General features: G+C 41.3%; 1 protein-coding gene across 2 annotated transcripts in view; it reads right to left on the minus strand.

The window, feature by feature from the left end:
* carmil3 (capping protein regulator and myosin 1 linker 3) overlaps window positions 1–26,812 on the minus strand; it is a 158,456-nt gene that overhangs the window by 96,155 nt on the left and 35,489 nt on the right. For both annotated transcript variants that reach the window (XM_054733343.2, XM_054733299.2), the window contains exons 6-9: window positions 21,004–21,101; window positions 20,409–20,479; window positions 20,239–20,312; window positions 4,239–4,314 (exon numbers count right to left, since the gene is read on the minus strand). In XM_054733343.2, coding sequence (XP_054589318.1) covers window positions 4,239–4,314; window positions 20,239–20,312; window positions 20,409–20,479; window positions 21,004–21,101 — 319 coding nt within the window. The remainder of the gene's footprint in view (window positions 1–4,238; window positions 4,315–20,238; window positions 20,313–20,408; window positions 20,480–21,003; window positions 21,102–26,812) is intronic.

Raw genomic sequence — 26,812 nt, forward strand, 5'->3', positions numbered from 1 at the left:
TAGTAAAAACGAAGTCTGACGACAGCACGAAGAAGAAAGGCTTTTAGCTCTTCTACTTGTTGTGTCCAAGTCATCTACACCAGAGGAAAGAGCCGCAGGGAACCCCGCTTCAGTCGTCATGTTCAACAAACTCAGCGCTGATTGGCTCGGTTAGAATTCTCACGGGGTGGGGTTTTTTGAATAGGAGAGTTCCCAGACTCGTTCTCTGTGCAGAATTAAACAGAGGAGGAGTCTGGCAGGCTAGGCTTCGTGATGAGACCTTTGTATCGCGTCATACCCCTGTCAAAACCCGTGCACGCGCATTGGGTCCACAGCGCGCGTGTGAACGGGACTCGCGAGCGAAAATATACATGGCAGCGTGCGTGTGAACGGGACTCGCGAGCGGAAATATACATGGCGAGAGGTCATTTGTGCACTGAGAGGGAGCAAACTGTGTCTGTGAGCGCACAAGGATGTGCACAAGTGACAAACCTGCGTGCGCGCGTGGTCAACGAGCACACGGCAGAGGAAAACGTGCGCGCGCGGCAGCCTCTGTGCGCGCTCGGCAGCCTCTCTGCGCGCTCGGTTTCTGACTCCTGCTCGCTCGGCTGTAAGGGTTTTGGCTCTCTGGAGGCGTGGCCTGTGGCAGATCTTCTCTGTCCTCTGATTGGTTAGTGTACCCCGCACTTTACCCTCTACCTATCTATATAAAAAAGTCTGCTAGTCAAGTAGTCGCTGGCATAGCTCAGTTGGAAGAGCGGGTGACTCTCGCCCCGGAGGTTCCAGGTTCGAGGCTGGGCAAGGAAAATGCAGTAGATGTCATGTTAATTTTTCTTAATTTCAGGTATTTTACAGTTGTGACCGTTCAACTGTCATTAAACGTCCGAATGTTTGCTGGGCAGTGTTTTAAAAAGTGCACATAAGCTAGATGGTTTTAACCATATAAAATTACATTTTTTGTGATACTGGAAAAATACATACTGAAATAAAACTACTGATTGAAAACTTTATGACTGTGGTTGTACAATATATGACTCACTAATACACTGCAAACTCCTTTAGAGTGGGGCTTCCAGAGAGAGAGAGAGAGAGAGAGAGAGAGAGAGAGAGACAGAGAGAGAGACAGAGAGAGAAAAGTTCTTGCCTCATTAATGAATTGTTTATTTTTTTTCAGTATTTAATTGACAAATTATCCTTTCAAATAATTAATTGATGAGTTACATAATTGTCCATTTAGAATTGTTGAATGGACTGAGTCAAGTTTGGTGCACTTTATATATTTCAAAACATGTTTTTTTTTTATTTTAATGATGCATATAAATAATTTAAATGTTAATTTAATGAAATATTTCTATTTTTTCATTACCTCACCCTTGTTTTGACAAAAACGGGACCTTGCTGGATAATATCATGGAGAAACTATTTGTTCACAGTACATGGCTCAGTGAGGATCTGTGTAAAGGAGGAGATACTCAGAAATCTGTCTGCAGATTGTTACAACCCAGACTGGAAGTGGTGGGCTGTAATAAGAAAGGAGACCAAACAGAGGAGTGGGGGTTCAACAACTGATTTATTTAACAAAAGTAAGGATTTACTAAAGCAAGTTAGTGAACAGAAAATGGCCAGTGAGGACTCTCCACCACACAGGAGAGACCCAGTGAAAGCAGAAAAACAGTAGGCTTTGTAGGCAGCACCACACCCTGAGCCCAGGTGCCTCCAAGGCTGCTTAACCAGCTGCCTACAACAGAAGAAAAACACAATTAAACACAAATGAAAACCCAATGAGACGGTGGGGGCATCACAACACGTTCAGGACTACCCAAACACCAGTAATTCTTGACTGCACTGATCTGAGGTGTCAATGGCCATATTCCCCTCTCTTCCAGAGTCATATATTTTCCTCAAGTTCAACTGCACTCTGAAGAGGCTCATTTGGATTGTGCCACATAGGCCAGTGACCTTTGTCTCAGCACTGTATGCTGGAACTATCAGCGACCAACCTGGGAATCTGGTGTGTTGAAAATGCTACAACTAGAGATGGTCATCTTGGTAGACAGGGGTTTCTGCATTGATGACATTGTGCCCTGCAAAGTGTACAGGCCAGCTTTCCTTTCTGGCAAACCTCAAATGTCTGCATGTAAAGTTATAGAAACAGAAGCCATAACATCTCTGAGTGCATGTGGACCGCTCCATTCATCTGGTCCAAGAACACAAGCATTTTGATTGTTATTCCCCTCCTTGCATTTGTAAACAATCAGCTATATGCTGTGGTTTTTCTCCTTACCAACTTTTAAAATAGCCCACTAGTGAAGGCCTGGGCAAAGAAGCCTGATGTCTGAGAACCTCAACATATGTACGGCAACCATACTGTATATTTACACACTTTCATAAAGAAACTGCATATCAAGCTTTCATTCAGATGACCTTCAACAGTGCTGCACCCTGCTGAGGGACATCCGAGTAAAACCTTGAGATGGCCATTTTCTGTTCACTAACTTGCTTTAGTAAATCCTTACTTTTGTTAAATAAATCAGTTGTTGAACCCCCACTCCTCTGTTTGGTCTCCTTTCTTATTACAGCCCGCCACTTCCAGTCTGGGTTGTAACAATCTGCAGACAGATTTCTGAGTATCTCCTCCTTTACACAGATCCTCACTGAGCCATGTACTGTGAACAAATAGTTTCTCCATGATATTATCCAGCAAGGTCCCGTTTTTGTCAAAACAAGGGTGAGGTAATGAAAAAATAGAAATATTTCATTAAATTAACATTTAAATTATTTATATGCATCATTAAAATAAAATAAAAAACATGTTTTGAAATATATAAAGTGCACCAAACTTGACTCAGTCCATTCAACAATTCTAAATGGACAATTATGTAACTCATCAATTAATTATTTGAAAGGATAATTTGTCAATTAAATACTGAAAAAAATAAACAATTCATTAATGAGGCAAGAACTTTTCTCTCTCTGTCTCTCTCTCTCTCTCTCTCTCTCTCTGGAAGCCCCACTCTAAGGGAGTTTGCAGTGTATTAGTGAGTCATATATTGTACAACCACAGTCATAAAGTTTTCAATCAGTAGTTTTATTTCAGTATGTATTTTTCCAGTATCACAAAAAATGTAATTTTATATGGTTAAAACCATCTAGCTTACGTGCACTTTTTAAAACACTGCCCAGCAAACATTCGGACGTTTAATGACAGTTGAACGGTCACAACTGTAAAATACCTGAAATTAAGAAAAATTAACATGACATCTACTGCATTTTCCTTGCCCGGCCTCGAACCTGGGACCTCCAAGGCGAGAGTCACCCGCTCTTCCAACTGAGCTATGCCAGCGACTACTTGACTAGCAGACTTTTTTATATAGATAGGTAGAGGGTAAAGTGCGGGGTACACTAACCAATCAGAGGACAGAGAAGATCTGCCACAGGCCACGCCTCCAGAGTGCCAAAACCCTTACAGCCGAGCGAGCAGGAGTCAGAAACCGAGCGCGCAGAGAGGCTGCCGAGCGCGCACAGAGGCTGCCGCGCGCGCACGTTTTCCTCTGCCGTGTGCTCGTTGACCACGCGCGCACGCAGGTTTGTCACTTGTGCACATCCTTGTGCGCTCACAGACACAGTTTGCTCCCTCTCAGTGCACAAATGACCTCTCGCCATGTATATTTCCGCTCACGAGTCCCGTTCACACGCGCGCTGCGGACCCAATGCGCGTGCACGGGTTGTGGCACGCTTTAAACGCCATACCTTTGACACAGCCAAAATGGCAGAGGTGGGAGCCTCTGATTCGGCTTCAAACCTGCCCCCCACAACGCAATGAGCGGGGTATGTCCATCTTTTTTATATGTCGATGGTCAGGACCAGAATCAGTCACTCTCAAAACTGTTGGCCATAGCTGTTCTACCATCTGCCTTTATTCACATTAACAGTAAAAATTCCACAACAAAAATATGCAGAGTTCATGATTTTTGCTAAAAAGTAGGAACCTGCAACTTTTAGACCTCGATGTGTAAATGCTTTTATGTAACACAGTGTTCACTCAGCTGTGGGTTTGATCAGTCCTAGAGTGCATTTTTATAAGTAGTGATCATCACTGAAATGCACAATTTATCATTTTAGGACAAGATATGATTGGATTAAACATTAGCATTACTTCTCCCAATAAACAGACGTGTAGAAGGTGTGAGAAAGAGGGCAACATGGTTTGCAAGAGCAGGCATTTAAAAACACAGAATCAATATTTAAATAGGGATTACTATGCGCATGTCTTTGCAGTACAGCTTGGTGAACCAGGTGTTGTAAGCAATGGATGTCACGATCACTGCCAAGTCCCTGCAAGAAAAACATACACACACACACACACACACACACACACACACACACACACACACACACACACACACACACACACACACACACACACACACACACACACACACACACACACACACACACACACACACACACACACACACACACACACACACACACACATCAAAAAACATTCTAATGTTTCAATTAGCAAACACCATCTGCTCCATAACATTTCATGCTACTAATCTATAAATTTACATTATCTTAGGCCAAAACTTCTACTTTGCTCTCTGTTCAGTAGCAAGTACTTTATCATTTTGTGACAGGAAGCAGGGCAGCTTTCCAACAGATGACTGATACTGCAGCCTCACAGTGGAGGAGAGCAGGATGAGGGGAAAAACCAGAGAAAGATGTGAGAGATTGATGGTTGGGTCAGTGGATTATTCAATAAAACCACACTTTGATTCCAGTTACAGACCTCAAACCTAGCTAGATCCTGTGCTGTGGACACAGATGAAGCCTGCAGATTTGTGTGTTTGGGAGGGCGTGCGGCTGCATGCGCTGAAGTGAGGACAGTCCCAACGCTACCTCCCCACCTAGTGGACACTTATGTTGTGTAATGTCTGAAGTCTGTTGCATTTCTGTCTGAGGTGTTTTTTTTTTTTTGTTTGTTTGTTTGTTTTTTTGCATAGCAAAGCTGCCCTCTCTGTGGAGGGTAACTCCTGAAGAGCCTTTTCCCCCTCCCCCTGACCCTATCCTCATATAAACCCTCTTGATCTATTAAGGTAGCACGGCTCAGGTTGCAAATGACCACAGTCACCAGTTCTTGTCATGTGTCTATGTATGTATGTATGCATGTCTGATCTCAGAATTGTGTGTACTGAAACTCTAATCTCCCTCTGGGATTAATGAAGTATTTTTGAATTGAATTGACAAAGAGGGGAGAGGGAGAGTTTCAGAGTCCTCCGAGGTCCAACCAAAGCCATACCACTCCTACAGCTGCAATACATCATCGGACAAACAAGCAGCAACGAACAGCGAGGCTGAGAAAAGGAATAAGCAGAGAGGAGGAAAGAGGCTCATCTAGCCCATGAGGGTCCTGTTGCCAGTAAGAACCGCATTTAGAGCATTACAGCTGGTGTCTGTGGAGTAAAATGGCCACAGGCTGTGTTTCTGTGTCATTACTAAAGTCAGCCATCAGGCCGGTCCATTGTGACTAACGCAGCTGAGCCCAAGTGCGAACAGAAGATGAACATGTCAAGATTCATCATCCGAGTGGTTTAGTGACAGGAGAACATGTAAGTGACCTGGCTGCTGGTTTACTCAGTGTGAAACAGTCTGTGTCAGCCTGTAGTATGCACCAATAACACACTACTAACTAAAATGTTGTCTTAGTGGTCTCCTTTCATGCATCTCAGACAGTACACCACACCACTTCACGAGGCAGCAAGGCAAAAGTTTTGCAATGAACCATTATAACACGGATGCCAGACTACTCCTAACACCACTGAACCAGAAGCCCTTTGCAGGAAAGAACATGCAAACAAGTTCTTGCAGGAGAGAAAAACTCTGCTGGCCATAGATTTTTGACATAGACCAAATCATCTATCATCTTCTCGACTGTAACTTTTCGTTATGGCAGAAACATTAATGATGGTTAAATATACGATCTTAACAAAGATCTTTGCATTTATTTCCACTTCCGTCTGCATGCAGTTTTTAGAAGTGTTCGTTCACAGAAATATAATGAATCATCTCAAATTTTGGGAGACAGGCTTCAGTGCTGCCAGCACTACTAATACAAGGCACTTCTGCAACTTCTGGACCGCTCTCCTGATCTCCTGACCGCTCTGAACTTGAGACAGTTGTCCACACCTTCATCTCCTCATGCTTAGACTACTGTAACTCTCTTTCCACGTGTCTGAGCAGAACCTCCCTGAACCGTCTACAGGTGGTTCAGAACGCCTGTGCTCGGCTTCTGACCAAGTCCTCCAAATACACCCACATCACCCCGCTTCTCCTCCAGCTTCACTGGCTGCCAGTCAACTTCAGGGTTCATTTCAAGATCCTGGTTCTGGTCTATAGGACCTTACATGGACAAGCACCATCTTACATCGGTCATCTTCTTAGTCCCTACACCCCCAGCAGGTCCCTGAGGTCCAGTGACCAAAGCCTACTGGTTGTGCAGCACCAGGCTAAAGACCAAAGGTGACAGATCATTTGCTGCTGTGGCCCCCAGACTCTGGACCTCTCTCCCCCTGAGCCTGAGATCAGTGGACTCAGTGGTCTCCTTTAAAAAGCAGCTGAAGACTCACTTGTTCAAGCTGGCTTTTGTATGACCTTCTTCACCTCTCTCTCTTTATTCTGCTCTCCCCACCTATTCCACCTTCCTCAGGATCCACTGATTTCCCTTTTTCCTATTCACTCTCTCTCTTTCTTAACATTTTTTATCACAATTGTCTATTTTTTGCTCATTTTAAATATATTTTTAAACATTTTCTAAATGCTTTTTTATATTTTTACATTTTTTGCTTCTGTGAAGCGCCTCGTGATTTTTATCTTGAGAGGCGCTATAAAAATGATATTTTCTTCTTCTTCTTCTTCTGATGTCTCACAAAGTCACGCTTTACAGCACAGGTGTCAAACTCTGGTCCTCGAGAGCCGCTATCCGACATGTTTTAGTGTTTTTTTTCTGTTTCAACACACCTGATTTCAATCAGCAGGCAATCGGCTTCTGAAGAGCTCGATGAGCTGCTGCACAGGTGATTCAACCGTGCTGGAACAGGGAAACAACAAAAAGATGCAGGATACCTGGCCTGGCCTGCCAGACTCATCAGCTGTTTAATTCTACACAGAAGAACTAGTCTGGTTACTCACAGGCAGAGAGGCGCATGAGGGGCGGGACTAGCCAGCTCTAAAATAACCAATCAGAAAAAAGGCAGAAACGTCGACTGTACAGCTGTAGTTTTTTAGCTGTAGTCAAAAATGGCGTCTGGCAACAGCGCAAACATCTTTCTTTAGAAAATGGCTTTTAGCACTTCTACTTGTGGTTTTAAAGACGTGTTCAAGTCATTTAGAACAGAGGAAAGAGCCGCAGCGAACTCTGCTTCAGTCGCCGTATTAATGAGAAACTCAGCAATGGGGTGTGTGATGTGCGCTGCTCAGCGCTGATTGGCTCGGTTAGAATTCTCAGGGAGTGTGGTTATTTAAATAGGAGAGTTCCCAGACCCAATGCTTCCCATAGGGGGCCTAAGTCATCTAAGCCATCTACTTCCGGACCACGGGTCCCCAGAACAACGAAAAAAATGAACACAAGTCAACGGGGTAACAACGTTCTTCTCTAATTCCGCTTATGTTCCATGGATTTCACACATGATGTCCATGATTTTTAAAGAAGCTTTTTGATACCAAGAACATGTTTATATTCAAACTGGGGAAACTATTTTAGGTTTTGTGTGAAAATAAGTCCAGTGCTACAAATGCGCTTCACAAAAGTGACGTCATCGGACCAGACACGGAGAAAAACAAAGGGAAAATGGCTGTAAGTTCAGCAAACTTTACACCCATCCCACAGGAGGAAAGAACCGCCTTACATCTGGCCATGTGGTAAGTAGCAGCTACGCTAGGGAAGAGGGGATTATGAGGTGATGTCATATTTGCGACGTGCTGATGTAGTCATGCTAATTACGAATTTTTACAAGCTGATAAATCACAAAGTACGTGACAGGCGTGGTCGAAACACCCATCATTACTTTTCATTTAAATTGAAGTACAACATAAGTGTGATCCAGGGCATAAGGCAAAGCGGGTTAGTAAATAGCTCTTTTAGCCCCATTGACTTGAATTCATTTTTTGTTCTTCCGGGGACCCATGAGCCGACCGGAAAGGGAGGAGACTTAGGCTTTCTATAAGGAGGCATGGGGCTGAATGGTCAGGCTACAGGATACCGGCCCTCGAGGACTGGAGTTTGACACCCCTGCTTTACGGCAATCTGTGTCTACACCTCAGAACAGATGAGCTACTGACCCTTTGCACGTGACATCACGCCACCCCTTAGCCTTTATGGATGGCAGGAAGGCTTTTTACGCAGGTTGAAACATCATTGAAGCTATAAAACATGCCAGTTTTGATTTCACAGTGAAACGGTAAAAGTTTTCTGCACAAGTCTGCACAGACAAGGGTGTAAACTCTGTCTTTTTTTAAATAACTTTGATGGAGACCAAAAACAGGAAGCAGGAATGTACCAGCAGTGTTAATTCAATACTTTCCTTTTTTACTTTTAAGTACATTTACGTCCACCACTTCCTGTAATAAGCACACACTTTCAAAAGAAAACTGGGATTTTCCCAAACGTTTAATACATGCTAAAATGTTCATATTGAAACACTTTTGACACCCTGTAGTTATTCAACTGGGTTATTAAACAAGGGCTATCTGGTCCACTCTTCCATATCTGAGGCATTTGGCCAGAAAATGGCTGGAATGGCCCCTCAAATAGAGATGTTGGAATGCTTTGGTGTCCCAAGGAAGAGCTGGAGAGTGTGGCCAAGGATAAAGACATCACCTGCAGTACACGACTATGGATCAGAAGTGGATTTTGAATGGAAGTTTGGATGGTTGGTGAACAAGGATTGAGGGTATCAGACTTGTGACTAGCATGGGCAGTCTTGTGTAAAAATCTAAAATGTTTCTTTTTGCTGTAGGTGGATACACAAATTCAAATGTTCAGGGACATGAATTGAAACTTCTTTAGTAGATATTCCTCAGTCTTGTGTGGGTCAGCATGACCTGCAAAGTTAATTCTGAAAACCCGGTGGCCTCCAGAACCTGTACCAACATCACTGCGCGTGCTCCCTAACATTTATAAGACAGAAATCAAGTGTAAATTAGCACGAGCGTTCGACATCCACTGCAGCCATGAATGCTCCAGTAATTAAAAAGTGAAATCTACATTTTGATGCGACCTGGGGTGGTTTTGAAGGAAAGATGCTGAAACTCGTGAAAATTAAGAACTCTCTGAGAGCATTAATGTATGCAGAACTTTTCAGGGCAACAAGCCAATATTATTCAGTGCAACAGTGTGAATGTTATACGTTTTAAATTGTCTGTGAGACACAGAATTGCCTGTTGAACGCCACTGATATCCATCTATAAGGCTTTATTTATAGGGATAGACTGGAGAGTCAGATGGTGTCATGCTAAACAGGTTGTCTGAATGCTTTCATATGTGTTTTAATAATGCAACGAATCAATGCAACAGCCCAAACACGCCTCAGATCCAACAGCACTGACAGAACTGGCAGATGGTTAAGGACATGGAAACATAAACCTTTACGGTGGTGAAACAGTTGGAGTCCGCACACAAACCAGTATATTAGTATGTGTGCATGCATGCTAACTCAGAGCACCGACTGCCACAAAGAGCCAAAACAACCTGACGAACTATAAAGGAGACGTTCTAAAAACACAAAATAATGACGTAAAAGTGAGCCCACAGCAGACGTGAGTGAGCTGAGGGAAAATGAACGAGGAATACATGTAGGAAGTGGAAAACAAGAGGATGAGACTAGTCAGCCAACAGAAATTATGTTTGAATGGATGGCAGTCAGCAGACAAAGAATCGCCCCATCTCTCACGGTACCGCTAGACAAGATGGATCGGGAAAAGACGAACGATGAAAATGTGAAAGAGCAAAACAAGAGAGAGTAATGCAACGCAAATAATTTGTGGCATCTAATTGTGAAGCGACATGTTTTCACTACTCATTTCTGGATTCATTTCCCTTTGTTTTCGGGGTTGTTATATTTCACAGATTTGACAGTGGGCTTGGACTAATATGCTGAAGCGAGAGAATATGAAAAAGCACATAGTTTAAAAATAAATGATTTCACACCACAGTGGTCAGGGCTTTGAACAACAATTTCTGATCTTCTGTTTAATTTTTTTCCACACATGAACACAGTTCTAACATGATGTCTTCAGTTTTTTTGGAGAAAGACTGCTGAAACTCACCTGCAACGTATCTAAATGTAATGTAATCTGTAACTAAATATATAATAATTGTAGTAATTGACCCCTAAATGTAAAAAGTTTTACCATACTGGGTGGAAACAACAACTGGTAATGAATTGCTTACATCTCTCTACAATTTTTTTTATTTTTATTTAGTCAGAGGTGTTTAACCCTAATGCCCACCAATTGGGGGCCTTAACAGTTTCATGTCCCAAATATCTATACCTGTTTACATTCTCCAAACACAACTTAAACTACAATTGAACAGTACAAGGCCATTTTAAATAGTAATAAATTAAGATACATGATATTTGAACCTTATTTTAGAAGAGCATCTGGCCTTTACTGGTGTCTGCTGGGGAAAAAAAAAACTTGAACTAATTTAGTCGAGGACCCCTGTAATAAATAAAGCAATTGACTAAATTTCCTAAATGGAATTTGAACCCGCAACCTCCATCCTGTCAGCACTTTCACACAGGGCTGCTCTTCTAAAATAAAGTTCAAGTAATATTGTATCTTAATGTATTAAAATTTTAAAATTGCTTTGTTTACAATCTAAACTCTTTTGATTGTAGTTGTATGTGTGTTTGGGGAATGTAAACAATTATTGATTTTTGGTATATGAAACTTTAAAGGCCCTCGATTGGGAGGCATTAGGGCCCAAAGAAAAAAGGCCTAGGGCCCAAGGGGTTAAAGAGCAAGTCACCCCCACTACCAGAGTCTTTCTCCACCCACACTTTCTGTTTGAAACATGTACCAAAGGAAGACGTTGCCTGGTGGACTGAGAGAGCAGCACTGAGGTGATGATGGACAGCATCCTCACCAGCTAGTCAAACAATCTCCATCAGGATGTTCTGGTAGAGAGCAGAGTTCATGGTTGCATCGATTACAACAGGTGGTTAAGCAGCAAACCAGCCCCAAACCATCACACTACCACCTCTGTGTTTGACTATTGAACAGACACATTTCAAAATATGTATTTTTTCATCTCATCAGTTCATGAATTATGTTTCCAAAATTTGGAGGGGATTATCAAGATGTTTTTTGATGAATGAAACAAATATGTTATTTCAACCTAGCAGAGGAACCAATATCCAGGGTTGTATTTACTCTGTTTTATCTTTGTCTGATATTTAAAGTTTAGTTCACAACAAAAAACCAATAAATAAATAAAAACATTTTTTAAATCTTTATTTCTGATGATAATCATCACTGAGTTTTTCATGCAGACTGAACATGAAAATAATCTCCTACATCTATCTCCTGCATTAGCTTTAGGGCTGAACGATTAATTGCGTATGCAATTAAATTGCGATGTGACAAAAGGAGGTTTTTAATCGCAAAGGCAATTTGACTGGGAGCGAGTGGTTAGCACAATGCTAATATACATGGAAAAACCCATAGTGATGCTAATGCTAACATTGCCAATTAAATTCTTACAAATTATGAATTAGGAAAGTGCCAAATGATTATATTTGGAGTTTAATAAAAGGTTAAAACTGCCATCAATCAAATAAGTACAGACAGATATTTTAGTAAAGCCAGAAAACTTTAACTCCACAGAGTTTTAGCTAGAAGTAACAGAACTACGGAAGCTCTGCATGGACAAGACGTCAAAAACTCTAAACACAAAAGACTTCAATAAATGGAACACACTTCTTTCCTGCAAATAAAATTTTACAGGTGCTGCTAAAACCTATGCTTTTTCAAGGGATGTGCTCCTGGCTGCAAAGCATCGCACCCTCAAACACAAAAATGTGTCTTTACATGTGAGTGTTTATGTAAACAAATAAACTCATAGATATTAGCCTGGCAAGCCAAACTTTGCAAGGCAAGAATTTGGTCTAGTTCACTAGGCTAAGTAGTGATGATATGAAGATAAATATGTAGGTACATAAATTTGTTTATATTATATTATAGTTTCTTTTTTGCTTCCGTTAGTTGAAGAGTATGAGAAAAGCCCCGTGAGAAAATAATCGTGAATTAAATCTCAACAGCAATATTGAAGAAAAATATCGCAATTAGATTACTTTTCTAAATCGTTAAGCCCTAATTAGCTTCTGATAGAAAATAGACGGCAAAACTCTAGGATTTGAAAATCCTGACAGATCTAAGTCACACTGTCTTTTCATGGGCTCACCCATCTTGCCTCGGGACGGGGAAGGCTGTTGTTGGTTGGAAACAGCAGAGAACCTCTTAGCTAGTAAAAGCTAACTGTTAGCATTTGCAACTTCACCACACAGCAGAACTCCTTCAGGTTTGAGTTATTTGTAGCGATAAAACATCAACGTTGCAAAACAAACAGTCGGTGGTAAAGTTGTGTTGTTGTTAGTCAAAGGCGAGATGTCCAAATATCGGGAAATAAGACTCCAAATCCTGCCGTCTGAAGCTCAACTCTTATGTGGCTCACTTCTAGTTCCTGGAACAGGTGCACCAGAACTTTTTTTTTTTACCTACAGTAGGACTTACGAGGCATTCTTTCCTACTAGAGAACACCACAGAGTGAACCACATCTTTTAAAGTCATTTGCTGGTTTTTAAATGTGAGAAAAAAGCAAAAACATGTATAGAGGGATTTTTCCTCAGAACTGTACATGCTTTTTCCACATTAGTGTCATGAAGAAATGAAAAGGATGAATGAGACATTGCAGTTGATCCATTTCTCTGCTGAACACAGAAAAAGAAGACTCAATTAAGATAACTCTGGTTGGTTATAAGCCTAATGTGGACTTCTTCATTGCATCAGCAAACACAACCGATGTTCTTACAGTAAAACACACCAACCAGTGGGTTTGACTCTCAATCTTAAAGACATTCATATATTCATGACTGACTGCTGAACCATGTTTCTATGATCAGCCTTTACATTTTCAGCACAGAAAGGCTATGCTCCTGAGATGGGATATGCATTTTTAGTTAGGATTTTTCCTTTTTACTTGTTTCAACAAATGAAAAAAGAAAGAATTACATAAGCCTATAGTTTCAAAAGACAAAACATGTCCAAAACAAAAGACCAAAGAGGTGCAAATTCCCAACTGCGTGGTGGTTGCCAAGTCCGTTCAAGATATGCAAGAATCAAACCACATTAGTATTCTAAACATCTGAGAATGGAGTAAAAATAAGACTCTGGGGAGTGAGGCAGCACATTTGGAATTTTACAGTTGTCCAAGATCTCACGTCTGCTGCTGACATGCATTCCTTCTGTATTCCAAGATTAAGTTGTATGGAAATCCAAAGAAACACAGAACAGAAAGTGAGCCAAAGTCTAAACAGAAAGAAAAGCTCTCATAACTGTACCCATTCAGGAATATGTTAGACTATAGAACACACCACCGTCATGAAAAGTGGCGGATGATGTTGAGAACTGTACTATCTTGGATTTATATTATTTATTTTTTTAACATGAAGCACACTGAAAAACAAAAAAACTCAGGAAATGACAGAAAGAATTGGGACCAACATGCTTTTTATTATTCTGAATCTGCACCAGAGTGTTAGAGATCTAACAACAACCAAGGTCTTGAGCTTCTGTTGAAGCTTCCATCCTATTTTTCTGGGTGAAATGTGACACATCACATGTCACTTTTGAGAAGCAATACAAAATACAGCCTGGTACATACAAGTGACACTCAAAGAATGAGAATCTGGTGCAAAAGTCCTTTAATTTCAGTTGTTCAACTTAGACCGAGAAACCATCTAAAGACTCAGAAACCCTTTGCAGGCGTTTTGGATTCATTGGCTGATTAATCTGTAACAGAGTCTAGAATAGTGAACCTTTTCACAATATTATAATTGTCTGAGAATTTGAATGTGGGGTTTTCATCAGCTGTAAGCTACAATCATCACAATTATAAGAAACAAAGGCTGACATACCTGGCTTTGCTTGTAATCTCATGCATTAGTTTCACCTTTTAATTTCAGTTGCTTAAATACTGTACATGAACTTATGCACCATGTTCCAATTTTTCAAGTTGCTCTCGTACAAGGTAAGCCCTAGGTACCAGCAGCTGTACAGAGTAAATACCAGGTACTTGTAGGGCTACATACCAGGTATGAATGTTCATTCTTATTTTTTCAGATTCTTTTATTCCAAAGTGATGTACAGATAAACCCAACATGTAATTTTTTGGGGGGTCTTTGATAAAAAGTCAGAGTACTCAGTTGTAGTGTAATGGTTTATGGATTTCCTCACGTTACACAGTGAAAACTCAAATGTGTATGGGAAAAATATGGAAATTCCATAAAGGCTTAAAACCTGCAACCTTCTTGCTGTGTGTCCACAGTACAGCCATCTGTGCCAACATGAAGCAGTTACACTGTATGTATTCTTTTAAGTACTTCATAAGCACTCAATACTTGCCATACATACCCCTGTGACGATGTAGCATGTGCTCCGTAAGTACCAGGCTGTATTATTACACAAGATTAGGGACAACATACAAAAACAAGTTTATAAGAGCCTTTTGTGAAGTTTGCCTTCTCCCCCGTATTAATTTAAGCAAGTATGTACAGAAAAAAAATTCATAAAAGTTCTTATTTTATACACTTTACAGACTCCATGTTATGACCCCTGCGTTCCTGAGCTCCGTTTAAACCACCACACCATGGACAGCTCCTCGCTCTGGCCCTGCTGAGACAGAGGATCAGCACCATGGAGAGAGGCACGCTGAGATGCACCCTTCCCGCCAGCCCGCTGACACCAGCTGCAGATAATCAGGACTCATCAAGACTCCTTACAAAGGAAGGGGAGAGCTGTGTAGAAGAGCAGTGGTGAGAAGAGTCGTGAAGAAGAGCAACCAGAGATTGAGCACACGGGACGAGCAGCAGAGGAACGACACAGATTACAGAGACGAGAGACAAATCAGGAAAACCCTGAGACCGCATTTGACCACAACCAGAGGGAAACCGAGAGACCTAGAGACTTTCCTTTTATACCGACACAGAGATCATTATGGGAGGAGAACCACCGGCTTCCAGAACGAGAGAAAGAAAAGAAGAGCGTGAGACGCCTGATACAGCTGGAGTAACACAGGACCTGAAGGAGGAAAACTTACCCCGGGCTGGGTATTGTACGAGTGTGGGGCCTTGCCCAGAGCTTTAGACGTTTAATTAGAATAACAGCTTTTATCAGACCTCTGACATTATTATTTCCATCAACCTTATTTATACCTGCCAGGGACACTTTTAGTTAATAAACTCCTTTTGAACTTTTAATTGTCCTCGTGTTTGCTCCCACCACACTTGTGTTGCCCCTCTTGGTATTCCTTGGCCTGAAGGGGTGTAACACTCCAAAAGGAATCTTTGGCATTGTAATAAAGGTATGTTTTTATTGAATCGGTTTAAATGACCAAGCTGTGCTGTGTGTGCAGACTAAGTAGGCTTTGTACACAGTTGAGTCCGGCCTTTTCTTCACAACCTTGAAACGCAAAACGGAGGAAGTTAATGATTGTTGCAGACATGAAGGGCCAATCATGTGAGCAGACACACAGAGACCAACTGCAGCAATAAAGGCCATTTATAGAACATTTACAAGCTTATAAACCAACCAAATGCTGAAGTATGGCATTTGTTTAATTGAATTGAATTTCTCATGCTCCTACATCTCCGTTGATGAAAGAGAGCTTTCCTTGGTTCTGGCATTAGCTAAGAGGATTGTGCCACTGCTCACAACTTTACATTAATAATGCAGTGGAGAGCACTTATTCCAGAGCAAATACAACTCTGGATTTAGCTTGTGTACTTGACCTTTAAATTGAAAAGGTTTCAGTTAAAATGGCAAGTCATGCAGAACATCGGCATGAATTGTCATCAACTATGATGGTCTGCGAGCTGAGAAGTCTAATAAAGGGAAAGAAAGCGAAGATACATTCTGGGCACATCACATCAGGGAAAATGTATTAACCACTCAGACAGAAAATAAACAAATACAACAACTGAAAGATGTATGAAATTAGGTTTTAAAAGTCACCATGTTTCCTGCTCAGGGATGCTGGGAGACAGTCCAATGAGGATGCTGATGGACAGATGTCAGAGCTGAAATGACCTCACCAACAACACAATCAGAGCTTAGTTGTGCAGACACAGTTAAACATATTCCAGACTAGGGCTGGGCGATATGGCTTATAATCAATATTGCGTTATCTTGAGGATTTCCCCTCGATAGAGAGAAATGGACGATGACTGTGTGTATGCTTCAAATTGCCCACTAGATAGGGCTGTCATGTGGACTATGTTGGGTCATGTTGTCACATGACTGGAGGCGGTACAGATTCTTAAAGAGACATGAACTTTGCCAACCTACACACATATTTTCATTGTTTGATTATCAAATTTATTGCCATGGGAAAGTGCGGGTCATTTATCATCTATCCATCCATCTAATCACCCATCCATCCATTTATTCATCTGTCATCATCCATCCATCCATCCATCCATCCATCCATCCATTCACCCATACATCCATGTATCCATCCATCCACCCATTCATGTATCCATCCATCTAATCACCCATCCATCCATTTATTCATCTGTCATCATCCATCCATCCATCCATCCATCCATCCATCCACCCATTCATCCATCCATCCATCCATCCACCCACCCATTCATCCATCCATCCATCCACCCACCCATTCATGTATCTATCCATCTATCCATCCACTCATCCATCCATCCATCCATCCATCCATCCATCCATCCATCCATCCATCCTTCAATTCAATTCAAGTTTATTTATATAGCGCCAAATCACGACAAGAGTCGTCTCAAGGCACTTCACATATAAACATTCCAATTCACAGTTCATTAAGCCAATCAGAAATAAAGTGTCCTATATAAGGAACCCAGAAAATTGCATCAAGTCACTGACTAGTGTCAGTGACTATGCAGCAATCCTCATACGAAGCAAGCAATCCTTCCTTCCATCCATCCATCCATCCATCCATCCATCCACCCACCCACCCATCTATCCATCCACCCATCCATCCATCTATCCATCCACCCATACATCCATGTATCCATCCATACATCTATCCACCCACCCAAACATCCATCTATCCATCCACCCATACATCCATGTATCCATCCATACATGTATCCATCCATCCATCCATCCACCCACCCACCCATCCATCCATCCATTCACCCATACATCCATGTATCCATCCATCCACCCATACATCCATGTATCCATCCATCCACCCATACATCCATGTATCCATCCATACATCTATCCACCCACCCAAACATCCATCTATCCATCCACCCATACATCCATGTATCCATCCATACATCTATCCACCCACCCAAACATCCATCTATCCATCCACCCATACATCCATGTATCCATCCATACATGTATCCATCCATCCATCCATCCATCCATCCACCCACCCACCCATCCATCCATCCATTCACCCATACATCCATGTATCCATCCATCCACCCATACATCCATGTATCCATCCATCCAACCATACATCCATGTATCCATCCATACATCTATCCACCCACCCAAACATCCATCTATCCATCCACCCATACATCCATGTATCCATCCATACATCTATCCACCCACCCAAACATCCATCTATCCATCCACCCATACATCCATGTATCCATCCATACATCTATCCACCCACCCAAACATCCATCTATCCATCCACCCATACATCCATGTATCCATCCATCCATCCATCCATCCATCCATCCATCCATCCACCCACCCACCCATCCATTCACCCATACATCCATGTATCCATCCATCCACCCATACATCCATGTATCCATCCATCCATCCATCCATCCATCCATCCATTTATCCAAAGTTGGTTTGTGGAGTCTGGCCAAGAAGAAATTCCAGGTATCATTCTCCCCAGCTTCTCATGGGGCATTCCATTGTCTTTCCAAGCCACAGAGTATTTATGATCCCTCCTTTGACTGTTTGGCCAGGAAGTATAGTGGGCACATACCACATCAGTTTCAATGAAGAGGATCAGACAGTCTACTCAAAACTCCACCCAGCGAAAGAAACTCCTCACCTTAACCCACAGCCACATTACAAAAGTGTTTAATTTTTCTGAAATCTTGCTTATTTGGTCACAACCTAAATCTTGTGACCATAGGCGAGCGATGGAATGTAGACAAACCCATAAGACTAGAGAGCATTTCCTGTATGAACAGCTTGTTTATAACTACAAAAGACCGGAATAGCACATCATTAATGCAGACAAGCTGTCAGTCCATCCAACCATCACTCAATAACTAAACCCCACCATTCCACCGCTGCCAATCAGAAAAAGGTAGACGCCCCCTATAAAGTCTGTTAAGAGGTGTTAACATTTGATATTCATACCATATTCACACGGTATACCATACAACATATTCATACCACATTTCAAACAAGCATGAAGCAAGATGTTCTTCTTGAGCTACTGTTTCATAGAAAAAGTGATGTATTTCAAATTATGAACATTTTTATGGGCTACATAGTATCTGGTTGATTTCACTGTTGCCTCTCATAGAGAAGGTCACCCATTCAGATTCCTTCTGTGGCCTTTCTGTTCTCCACACATATTTCTCTGCTTTGGTTTCCTCCCACAGACCAATAACATGCATGTCAGGTTGTATGGACCCTAGAAATAGTCACTGAGCGTGACTGTGTATGTGAATGGTTGTTTGTTTCTGTGTGTCCCTAAGAAGGACTGTGACATGTCCAAGGTGTCCCCCACCTCTACTACAATGCGTGCTGCAGCTAGACACCATCTCCCCCAACAGATGGATCCCTAAAGTAACCATAACCATGGAACGGGTCTAAAAACACCAACACTAACAATGACCACTAGCTTGTGAACAAGTTGCAAAAGCCCGTCCTACATCATATGCCCGTCCCATATCATATCGTATGAATGATACACTGTAGTGTAAAGCGCTTTGGAGTCCTTACTCTGAGAGGCGCTATACAAGTGCGGGCCATTTATCATTTATCATTTATCAGGACTAAATCATGAGAGCAACATAAATCATCTTCATGTGAAACATTTTCAAAAAGCACATTTAAAAAACACACACACACACACACTTAACCACACACTGCTAAAGTACGAAGCTGTGAGATTACTTCAACAGGATTGGATGGATTGAATGTCGGACAATAAAACCAATCAAACAAACACTAGTCACGCCAATTCAGCTCTGTGTAAATAACATGTAACATGAAAGCAATCATGGTCAAATATTACCATGTCCTTTTGCAAATGACTCCATTTCAGGATTTTCTGTGCAGTTGAAGATCTTAACAAGTGCAGTGCAATCATAAAAGCTCGAGTGCTGGAGCACTTGAATCCTTTATGAGGACGAAGGTTGTTGAAGTCATCGTTTGAGAAACTCTCGTAAAAAATGTTCAAATCTCTAAACATCCAAGACCTTGAAATTTAATTTTTTCCACGGTGTGCTCGTCAGATGAATATCTTTACCATCAAAGTCATAAGTGTGTGTGTGTGTGTGTGTGTGTGTGTGTGTGTGTGTGTGTGTGTGTGTGTGTGTGTGTGTGTGTGTGTGTGTGTGTGTGTGTGTGTGTGTGTGTAAAAGCAAAGCTGAAGGTTGTTGCTGTATACAGTCCTGGCCGAGTTACAAAGTCACTGATGTGTGCATTAAGTAGACTTCAGCCAAACACTGACTGGAACCGAACTGACAAATTAATGTGTGTGTGTTTTTCTCCAATTACTAAAGGCCTCTTGGTGGAGATGTAAACAGCCACAGATTAATCATCACTTTAGCCTCATTCCCACCACTACATGTCAAATCAAATGTGTTGGTGTACATTGCCAAACCTGTCTGTAATGTACACCGCTGCAGTCAAAATCTGGTACTTATGTTTTTGGAGTCAGAATTAGCCCACACGGCCCACACGGTGTGTTGAAGATGTCCCTACCTGCTGTCCAGATGGCTGAAATCCAGTAGGTTAAACTCCCTGTTGTCCTGAGAGTGGTAGATTGTGTCTACATCCTAAAATAAAGAAATAATTAAAAACAGGATGTTTATTGTACTAATTTTCATGAAAGCTGATGCCAAAATTCTCCAAGGAGCTAAACCCAGTCTTACCCACTGCACTTCCTCCTTGCAGCCAATTCCATTGTAGTCACAAAGGGCAGCGTACGTCTCAGAAAATCCACCTTCATGTTATAATAAAAATACAGGAAAAGTGATCAGAAATGGCAAAAGTGGAACAGGAGCAAAAAGATTTGAAGAAGTTAGGAGGCGAGTCGGAGCGAGCTGAAGATGAAAAGGAATATCAGACGAATGTTCTCTGCAAATGAAAATAAATGGTTTTAAATTCTGAGGTGAGATGAAAGCGCAGAACAATCCCATCAAAGAGTTCTTGTAGATTAAGAGGATTACAAGTAAGTAAAGTATCGTTGGTCTTTTGACCCAGTTAAAGGCAGGTCCCCAAAAAAGGTCTGTGATGGTGTGAGTCAGTGTTAGGGTGGAGTAATGGATGTTAAAGTGCTCCTTCTGTGTGTGTGTGTGTGTGTGTGTGTGTGTGTGTGTGTGTGTGTGTGTGTGTGTGTGTGTGTGTGTGTGTGTGTGTGAGTGTGTGTGAGAGAGAGAGAGAGAGAGAGAGAGAGAGAGAGAGAGAGAGAGAGAGAGAGAGAGAGAGAGAGAGAGAGAGAAGGTACAGGTGAAGTACAAGACTAACCACAGGTTTTCGGAGGCTCTAAAGGCGATGATTCGGAGTTTGGTGAGAACTTGTGACTCCCATCTGGCAGCTCTTCCTCTGCTCGACAGATAGGTGGACTGAGGGGGAACAGAGAAGACATTTACGTTGTAATTTAATGCTGATTAGCTAATAGCAGAGTCAACATGAAGATGCTTAGAAGGTGCATGTGCTTAACGTATTAGATGTGTGTTTGCATGGTTAAATTGGTTAATTAAGATTAAAGTGAAGAGAGGCTGGTCGCTGATCTCAGATCAAATGTTTGATCCGTGAAAATTTTTAATTTCAAAGGAATGTGCCTCTGCGTGTGCACAGACGGCTCTGGCAGCAGATCACAGCTTACTCATATTTCACAAAAATACATTTTTAAACAAAACCTGGAGGGAGACCAAGCAATGAGTGAGCCAAAAATAAAATCTAATTGATTTATGATGTTTCTCATATCAGTACCATATACCTATAAGTCCACTAAACATAAACTTAAATAAAAACTAAATATCTTTTTTTTTAAATTGTATATCTATTTATTTTTCAGGTATAGCTTATTTTAGAATTGTTATTACTTGTAGTTGTTGTAGTAGAATAGAACAGAACAGAACATTGTGGAGTTGCTAATGCTAACAGTTACCTTATACTGACCCACACATGCTCTGCTCTCTTCTGGAAGCTAAATCAACAACTACCGTCCCTAGGGATGGGTACCTTTGACATTTGAATCGATCCGGTACTAATTCCCGGTACCTACGAATCGATACCGGTACTTAACGGTACCAATTTTCGATACTTTTGAGTGTTTATTATTTTAATTCTCTTTTATAATTAAATATGTATTTTTCTCAATATATAACCATATTTGATAAATATCACGATAAATAACATACAACTGTTTGTATTTTAACATCGTCCTTGTAGTTTTATAAGCTGATAATTAAACTGAAGCAAACATCTTTACTGTGAACTAAATTTACTGTGAATCTTCATTCCTTTTGCCGTCTTTTTTCATTTGATTTTTCCTACTGGGAAGTTAGAATTTCCAAGGAGAAAACGAACGCACCATTAGCTGATAACAACGGTGGCAATGGAAGCTAACATATCAAGCTAACGTTATCTTTAACAGTTTATTTATTTGCTGGAGCAGATTAAAACGATGATGCCTCACACTTAAATCGTTGTCGCTGGTTTCATCTTCACCCAATCACCCGTCGCATTTAGTAAAGTTAAGCCAAACTTTAGAGCGCGTTCATGTTCTTCTAGTCAGAAAATCGGAGTTCCGAGGAGAAAGCGAACGCACCATTAGCGAAATGGAAGCTAACATATCAAGGTAACGTTATCTTAAACATTTTATTTACCTACTGGAGCAGATTAAGATGAGGATGTCTCACTTAGATCGTTGTCTGCCGCTGGTTTCATCATCACCCAGTTACCCATCACATTTAGTGAAGTGGACCCAAGCTTTAGCGTGCGTTCTTTCTACCATGCTGCTCTGTTTACAACTCGCTCGCAGGGACCGACGACATAACTCTCTTGCGCGTGCTCAGCTGTCTTGGCAAGTTCTCGTTATGAAGGACGGGTACCGAAACGAGGCACCGTTTGAAACGACGTGAATCGGTGCTCGGTCGGTACTATGGAATTCGGTCGGTACCTTAAAAAGTACCGAAGTCGGTACCCATCCCTAAGTCCGTCCCGGTAGAGCCAAGGTGGGTGCATCTATGAATGCTAATTTACAGCTTGATGCAGGAGGTCTGTGTTGCTTCTTCTGACCCGAGCCTTTCTCTGTCTATTTGTTATCAGTGTAGAAGACTATTTTTGTGTTTAGCATGCATGTAAAACCAATCATATTTCAAACAGAACAAGTCTTTTACGTTTCTCACTGAACTTGCTTTCTTATTTGTAGCAATGTACTCTGTTTGCTCTTGTTGTTCTTCAGTTGTTTACTTTTCCTAAATTGTTTACCAAGTATTTTATCACATATAAGGCACAGTAAAATATAAATCTATTCATCTTAATAAAACCTAGCTAATAAAGCCAAAACAGGTAAGCTACAGTACAGGCCAAAAGTTTGGAAACGCCTTCTCATTCAATGTGTTTTCATTATTTTCATGACCATTTACAAAGGGGTCAACAAGTGCTAAACACCTCTGGGAACTCCATCAAGACTGTTGGATATCCATTTCAGCTGTTTACCTCTTGAAGCTCATCAAGAGAATGCCAAGAGTGTGCAAAGCAGTAATCAGAGCAAAGGGTGGCTATTTTGAAGAAAATGGAATATAAAACATGTTTTCAGTTATTTCACCTGTTTTGGTTAAGTACATACCTCCACATGTGTTCATTCATAGTTTTGATGCCTTCAGTGGGAATCTCCCAATGTAAATGGTCATTAAAATAAACACATTGAATGAGAAGGTGTGTCCAAACGTTTGGCCTGTACTGTATGCCTAATGGTTGGTTCCCATACACACTTTAAACCCTGTTCTCTTTGTGTAAATGAACAGGACAATGTCCTCATTAAAAAATATATCAAAGTATAATTCAGACTCAGATCAGTTTTCCATACTGCTGTATAACGACAATGTTCCTTGTAGGTTTAGTTGTGACACATTTTTCAAGCTTAAAAAATTGTAAATTAATAAAAACACTATTTGCATGTCTGGGTGAGAAGGCTGGACATTCGAAGTCTGCAGACTCTGTCTCCAACTTGGTACTGAAGAAGACAAAGGCATGAAGTTCTTACTCTCAATTGTTGGTACATCTGACACTGTTAATGGGTCAATGCATTTCCCCCAATGAGGATGTCCTTTAAAGGGAGACTAGGCAGTTCTGGCTTACTTTAAGCACTCCCTAGTGTCCGTTTAGTGGTGCTAAAAGCAAAACGTATCTCTCGCTTTACCTTTCTCTAACAGCTGAAATGTCTCCCCACCCTTCAATAGTGTCTACAGGAGCAGTTCATCACAAAATCAAACAAACCAGCTGTTTTCATGATTTAAAACATGCAGGAAAGGTGCTGGAACTAGACTGCAGCGCCAGGTATGTCAGCTCCATTTTTTTTCCCAACAGACCGCACTGACACTTTGAAGTTGCAAGTGTGGTATTATGGCCACAGAGGGGTCTTAGTGACTTTTCATTAACCCTGTAAAAGGTACTTGCAGCACATACTGGCTCAAGGAATTTATTTAAAAATATGAAAAAGTTGCTAAGTGTCCCTTTAAAGGAGGACTACTGTTTTTATTCCAACACCAGCAGACTCCAAAGAAAGTCTAACAATTTGCAACTATAGCATCTGCTTTATAGCACTAATCTTAACACTCCACTCATAAGCTGTTAAACCAGCTGCCATCTGGAGTACAATAACCCTCCATCGTACCAGAATGTTCAGGAGCTTTTCTCCCCAGGTCATACATGTCATGTTCTGTGTCCCCTTGGTCCCCAGCCCCCTCCTGTTCTTCCTCAGGTTCTCCTCATGTGTCTTCTTGCGTTCCCCAGCTCCCTTTAGGCTTCCCTCATGTCTCCTCCTAGTCACTCCCTTAAAGTTTGTGGTTTGTATTAGTCCTCCTCACCCCGCTAGTCATTAGTTGTTCATCTTTTTGCCCTTAGTCTTTAAGTTTCGTTATTTAGCGCTTTAGAGATTATGGATTATCTTCCCCCTGCTATTTAGTTCTTCCCCCCATTTAGTTATATTAATGGCACCTGGCTTCCCTCCAGACCTCACTCCTCACACCTGCCACCTGTTCCCCTGATTGCCTCCCTCTTTATTAAAAGCCCTGTCTTGTCCCTCAGTGTTTGTTGGTTCCTTGTCATATCGCCTACGTTTGTCTTTCCCCTCTCGAGTATTTCCAGAGTCTTTGCTCAAGTGTGAGTTTTGTTTTTAGACTTTTCAGTTTTTGAAAGTTAATCTTATTTTTGTGCCGTGGATTTTTGCACATCCTCCTTAATAAAGGAATTGTTTTCTTTAAAACCTCTCCTGCCTTGAGTCGTTCTGGGATTTCTGCATTTTGGTTCCAGCCTCCTACTCTAAACGTGACAATAAGACTGAGGGTTTATCCCTTAGATGATATTATCATGTGTGGCCTGTGTTGTCTTTTAATTATCGTTGGTATCACGAGTAACTGTTTTTTGAACAAAGTGTCTCTAATTGATTGGATCTTAGCCGTTTGCCATCCCTACTATTGACTAGCACACCCTACTGCAAGCACTGGCCCACATTCCATCACTCACTGTTGCAGACTGTTGTATATATCAATAATAAACGCTTACATTTATGGGCCAGTCAGCTTTACAACTCAGCCATCACCGGCCCCAATTTTAGAACATCTGTATTAGAGACCCTAACAAGTCGATCTGTTCAGAATGCACACACACACCATCCCCAACGACTCTTACACAAATCAGTAATAAAAATGTTACAATTTTCATCTGGATTAGAAGCTTCAGCAGCTTGTGATCCTAGTCCGATAACAACGAGCTCTGAAACTGCAGATCCGTGCATGTTTTTGGTTGAATTTGGCTTTTTACAAGCATTAACATTACACACACAAAGTCTATGGTTAAACATTTAACCCACAAACCAATGAGGCAATCCCATAATCCACAAAGGTGAAAGTGAAATCAAAGTATTTACAAAAGTACTGCAAATCATCACCACTGATACAAGGCTTGCCGGCATTGCATCTCAGATGGATTTAGTTAAAAACCTGCAGCAATGAAAACATTTTATCTGGAGTTTCTGCAGGGAGTTAGTGGCCTTGATCACTGGTAAGATATTAAAAACGTCCTGCTCATGGATGCAGCTTGAACAAAAGAAAAAGATGAATCCGCAATATTTTTTTTCTTCTTCAAGCTGAGCTCACAGGATGGACACGAGGCTGCTCTGAAGCTCAAGCTCAGCCCTTCCCTTTGCTGTTGTTGCTGCAATTTGTAATAATAAAACTAATAGCAATTTTTAACTAAGTTTTTTGGACATCAAGGAGTTTAATGGGGGCAGCAAACAGAAATCACAGCTGAGTAATACTTGAACGCTCACTTGCATTGCAAAACATGCTAATTTGTAGCAGGCTTGTTTTCGTTGACTGTAGTTGCTCCAGTCAGAGCTAAGATGTACCATAAGTATCTGTAGAGTTGAAAATGCTTATGACATTGCTTTAGTCATGAATAAATGATGAGTATAATGTAAAAGTTGATCCCTGAGGCGTTGTTTGACGCTCCCTCTTGCAAACGTATAAAAGAAAAACATGCTTCTATTGTTTTCTCTGAAATTTGTCTTCGAGTCTGCAGAAAGTGTAAAGACCGGGATCACAAACTGAGCAAATATGTCCCACATATGATGCTGTGCTGATCCCAAGTAGCTGAACCGACAGCAGCTTGAATTCTTTCTTCAGTTTAAGAGCCAAGCCAGCACCTGAGAATCCAAACACATAACGTTGTGACCGTACCTGCTTAAGCTTTACCGAGGGATTACAATGTTTTACTGCTGAATTCAGCAACGCACACCATCCCTAATCCTGTTTGTCAACAAATTACATGCACATAGTACACCTGACCACATCTGTGACCTTAATCCTTACCTTATCACCACAATCGTGCACAAGTTATTTTTAAACTGCTTGCATTATGAGCTGAGATGCAGCATAACCAATCATTTACATGGCTCCACAATCCCACCCTGCTGCATCATCTCCTCTCCATTTTCTCTGCTCGAGAGATTCTTAAAATATTCTCTTTGGAAGCAAATGAAAAATAGTCTTTTAAAAAGGAAAGTGAAGGGTGATGATAGCCTGGAAGCTTTGTGCAGGTCAAT

The sequence above is a fragment of the Nothobranchius furzeri genome, chromosome 11 (genome assembly GCF_043380555.1).
Source record: "Nothobranchius furzeri strain GRZ-AD chromosome 11, NfurGRZ-RIMD1, whole genome shotgun sequence".
Classification (NCBI taxonomy): domain Eukaryota; kingdom Metazoa; phylum Chordata; class Actinopteri; order Cyprinodontiformes; family Nothobranchiidae; genus Nothobranchius; species Nothobranchius furzeri.